This window comes from Corylus avellana, chromosome ca8 (genome assembly GCF_901000735.1).
Source record: "Corylus avellana chromosome ca8, CavTom2PMs-1.0".
Classification (NCBI taxonomy): domain Eukaryota; kingdom Viridiplantae; phylum Streptophyta; class Magnoliopsida; order Fagales; family Betulaceae; genus Corylus; species Corylus avellana.
The window spans coordinates 24,054,852-24,059,956 of record NC_081548.1 but is presented as its reverse complement, the minus strand read 5'-3'; the positions used below and the strand labels follow the sequence as shown (position 1 = coordinate 24,059,956).

Sequence of the window (5,105 nt, the reverse complement as noted above, 5' to 3'; positions counted from 1 at the left end):
GGGTGTTGAACCCAATTTAATATCGTGGAATGGTATGATTGCGGGGTTTAATCATAGTGGTTCATATACTGAGGCGGTTTTCATGTTCCAAAAGATGCATTTAGAAGGTTTCCAGCCCGACGGATGTAGCATTTCTAGTGTTCTTCCTGCTGTAGGAGACTTGGAGGATTCAGATATGGGTATCCAAATTCATGCCTATGTAATTAAGCAGGGTTTGGGATCAGACAAGTGCGTTGGCAGCGCACTTATTGATATGTATGGGAAGTGTGCCTGCAGGTTGGAAATGTCACAAGTTTTTAGTGAAATGGAGGAAATGGACATAGGTGTTTGCAATGCCTTAGTTACGGGGCTCTCACGAAATGGTCAAGTTGATGATGCTCTGGAGGTATTCAGGAAATTTAGGGTCCAAGGGATGGAACTGAATGTCGTGTCTTGGACATCAATGATTGCTAGCTGTTCTCAAAATGGGAAAGATATGGAGGCTTTAGAACTTTTCAGAGAGATGCAGGTCGTGGGGGTGAAGCCAAACTCCGTGACAATCCCTTGTTTGCTTCCAGCTTGTGGTAATATTGCAGCACTATTGCATGGGAAGGCATCCCATTGCTTCTCTCTTAGAAGGGGGTTCTCTAATGATGTGTATGTGGGCAGCGCATTAATTGATATGTATGCAAAGTGTGGAAAAATCCAATTGTCTCGGCTTTGTTTTGAGAAAATGCCCTCCAGAAACTTGGTGTGCTGGAATGCAATAATGGGTGGATATGCAATGCACGGGAAGGCTAAAGAAACTATGGAGGTTTTTGACTTGATGCAGAGGACAGGGCAGAAGCCGAATTTTATCAGCTTCACTTGTGTATTATCTGCCTGCAGCCGGAATGGCCTGACCAAAGAAGGGTGGTATTACTTTAATAGCATGTCACAAGAGCATGGTATCGAAGCTAGAATGGAGCATTATGCTTGCATGGTAACACTTCTCAGCCGTGTAGGAAAACTTGAAGAGGCTTATTCTATGATCAAGAATATGCCATTTGAACCTGACGCTTGCGTTTGGGGTGCTTTGCTTGGTTCTTGTGGAGTTCACAATAATGTGACTTTAGGTGAGGTTGCTGCACGGAAACTCTTTAAGTTAGAACCAAGAAATCCAGGGAACTACATACTTCTGTCAAACATTTATGCTTCCAAGGGCAAGTGGATCGAAGTGGATAAAGTAAGGGATACGATGAGGAGTATGGGTTTGAGGAAGAATCCTGGCTGTAGTTGGATTGAGGTCAAGAACAAGGTACACATGCTTCTTGCGGGAGACAAATTGCACCCTCAAATGGACCAAATCATTGAGAAGTTAAATAAATTGAGCATGGAGATGAAGAAATCGGGTTACTTTCCTAATACCAACTTTGTTCTCCAAGATGTGGATGAACAGGACAAAGAGCAGATTTTATGTGGGCACAGTGAGAAGTTAGCAGTAGTTTTGGGGCTTCTGAACACTAGTCCAGGTTCTCCTCTTAGGGTCATTAAGAATCTAAGAATATGTGGTGACTGCCATAATGTTATAAAATTTATATCCAGCTTTGAAGGGAGGGAGATTTCTGTCAGGGACACCAACCGCTTTCATCATTTCAAAGACGGAGCTTGTTCTTGTGGGGATTATTGGTAAACTTCTGAAATGGCCAGCTGTGAAAAGCTAGTTCACACCATAGAGTATTTTTCGGCTAAACAAAACATCGAGATGAGATGAAGGGAGATGAAGTGCATTGACCCTAAACCTGAAGGTGAGGCAACTAACTGCCACTTTAAAGTTCAAAGTAGGATAAACAGTTCCATCTTTAAATTTTGCCCCCGAGGTCTTTTTCCTTGTGCGACTTGAGGTCTTTTTCCTTGTGCGACTTGAATTAGAAGAGTGCATCTTCGGTGTGGACATTGCACAAAATGTGACTTTTGTGCAACCCACACAATGAATGACAATTCAACATGTAGTAAATTAGAAAATAGTTTTGCCTACATCTGATTATACTCTCATCAATTCATCATAAATCAAAACCAACAAAGAACAATCCTTCACGCCCAACCGCCACCACGCCCAGCCCACCGCCGGCACCACACTCAGCCCGCCGGCACTCCTCCCAGCCCATGCCCATGCCCAGCCCCCAACCCGCCCAGCAACCGGCACCACGCCCAATCCACCGGTAAGTTCCCAGCGGAGAGAGAGGGAGAGAGATCCGCCTCAAAACCCGCCTGAAACTGTAGTGTTTCGCCTCAAAACCGGATTCTAATGCTTCAAAACCAGATTCTAATGCCTCAAAACTCGTTTTTGGATTCAAAACTAAAAACTAGAGGTGGAAAGTGAACCCTTTAAGGATTTTATCACCTAAAGGCTGAAAAAAGGAACTCCGGTATCGGAGAAACGGCCAGACCCGTGGGTCTAGCCGTGACCCGCCACCCCCATGGGCTGATGCTCCTCCAAGGCTGCCACTTCTAATTTTTACTTTTTTTTAACTGTGAGAATAGGAATTATTATGGTATTTTGTTCTCATTTTAAGTTTATGTAATAGGTTGATGTGTCAACTGCTAAATGGTGTGCACAAAACAGGGGTTTTGTTCATCGACCACATTGAAGATATTCTCTTTTCAGAAACATTCAACGCTTTGCTCCCAGAGGCTTGAAATCCCACCCTTCCATCCTCAGATCGTTTGGGCTTGAAGGACCATTTTCTGTGCTCGTTTCGATCACCCACCTAGGAATTTTCTATCCAAAAGAAACACTTTTTGGATTGAATTATCGAGAGGTGAAATGCCAGTGATAATGTAGGATTTCTGCATTGCTATTGCACCTAGTACATCTACTCAATCATGCTGGAACACAGTTATGCCGGAGTCTAAGCAGTGCGAATTATTGTGTACAACATGGTGCTAAACAGGTAAAAGTCTTCAGAAACTGTTCTATTTGATCTCTTTTTTCTTTTTGTTGGTTTTGTAGCACGTTTGAGTAATGCTCATATCATTAGACGAAGGGAATTTTTTGAATTTCCTACAAAGCATTATCATTTTGCCACAAGCTGCCACTTTCTTTTAAAAACTGATACAAAGTTTCATTATCGTATGGTTAGTTGGCTCGCTTTCTGTTTCTGGAATTTTATTTTTGGAAAACTACCCTTACCCTTTCAAATTATGGCCCATTCTTTTGAATATCTCTAAACTTAAAAAAATGACAACCGACCCTCGCAGTTCGAGGTTACTTTATTTTTTTGTTAAGCAGAACTGAAATCACCCCATGTGACCAATGTTGACATTTCCTGACCCTTATACCCCACATCATATGACTGAAAATACAATTGTGCCCTTTAATTAAAAAATAAAAAATAAAATCCACCACATCCTGGTCATGGTGGAGGTCATAGAGGACCCACTTCAATGGCCAGAGACCCACGGCCTCCCCTGGCTATGGAGTAACCATAGAGATTCACAGCTTGGCCATGGATCTCTCCCCCTTCCATGGCTGTGGAGGTTGACCGGCCATAGTTGTGATTTTTAGTTTTGTTTTTGCTTCTTTGGTTTTGTTTCATTTTTTATATGATGCAAGGCTATAATAGACAATTTCAATAAAAATTGACACGTATAGGTCACGTGGCATGATTGCTGTCTAACTTAACTGAAAATGCTAACAAACAGAATAATCTGAAAGTGTTGCGTAGTTTTTGGAGGGGTCGATTGTCACTTTTTAAAGCTTTTGGGTGTTTATAAAATAATGTCCATTCAAAGGAGCTAAGTGTATTTTCTCTTCCTTTGTTTTTTTTTTTTTTTTTGCTAAGCTATTTCTGAAACCTTGGTTTCAAAGTCCTCTGGGAATTGATCCATATAATTGTAATGAATTCCTAGGAGTGTGCGCTATGCTACATATGGTTACATGTTCAACATCTGACTGCTTTATTTATGAAATTTTACAGGTGGAACTTATTACAAAATCCTCTAAAAAATTGTTATTTCAGATTGTGTTCCACAGACATGTCTAAGTATTGGATTGCTTGCGCAACATATGGATGGCTTTCTTTATGGAATTGCAAAAGCTTCGGTCTACATATCACTGGTGATGTGTCCACTTCTCTACCCTTCTTGATATCAGATACAATTTCTTATTCAAGTTAGAGATTAATTGAGTACATAGAAGAATCTTTGTTAGAAGCCTGAGATAGCCTTTTTGGCTCTTAGCCTTGCTGCAAAATTTTAGCTGACACTCTACTTTATTTTTGCCCCTCTTGTTGTTTCAATCTATGGATATTGGAGAGTTTAGTGTAGAGCTCTGTTTGTCTTTTTGTCTCGCTAATGAATTACAGGCTAGTTACAAATGCTAGACACATTCAACCTTCGATATGCTAGGTGGGCACTAGTTAATATTAGATTCTAGCATTTTTTGTTTTTGTTTTTTTTTTATCTTTTTTTTTTTTTTTAATATGTCGACACAAGAGGTGGGAGGAAGATTCGAACTAGTGACCTCCTCTTCATTATGCGTGGTTCCAACCGATTGAGCTACCTCTTGGAGACTTTTTTTTTTTTTAATCTCAATGCAATGTTTTATACAATACATTTTATTTAAATTTTGGACGTTGATTTAAAATAAACTACTCAAATTATATAATAAATAAAAGATGTTGTGGGTAACTAAAGCTGCTAAACCAACTCCTTGTCAAAGGGGATAGTAGGGCAACCTCCAATGGCCAGATTAATCTCCACATATATATATGTACGATCCTAGTTTCTAGAAGAAAAATGTTAGGTGTTTTTTTTGTATTTTTTTGTATTTTTTTTTTTTTTTGATGTATTTCAAGTTTTAGGGGAATATTATTTTTTTAAAAATCGAAGGAGAAATATAAGGACTATTTTTAAAAAATAAATAAAAAATAAAAAATAATATTCAACTGGCTTGATTTCATTTCCCTATATATAGCCATTCCCCATAAAAACCAATCCATGTCAGCTTCAACCCCCACACTTTCCCACCTCAGGTTCTCGCCACCCAAACACCAACCCAGATTGACAACCTAACCCCCCAATGTAAATCCCTACACATTCCCATAACCCCTTAACCTGCGCTATGGTGTCCATTACGCTGCTTT

The 5,105-nt window shown here is 39.9% G+C and overlaps 1 protein-coding gene across 1 annotated transcript; it reads left to right on the top strand.

Moving 5' to 3' along the window:
• Position 1: 1 nt before the first annotated feature.
• Positions 2-4,315, top strand: LOC132191064 (pentatricopeptide repeat-containing protein At1g20230-like; the record flags this gene model as incomplete). Its single annotated transcript, XM_059606084.1, has 3 exons — positions 2-1,766; positions 2,547-2,912; positions 3,939-4,315. A coding segment is annotated over one exon (1,650 nt), but the record flags the coding sequence as incomplete, so codon positions are not given.
• Positions 4,316-5,105: the final 790 nt, after the last annotated feature.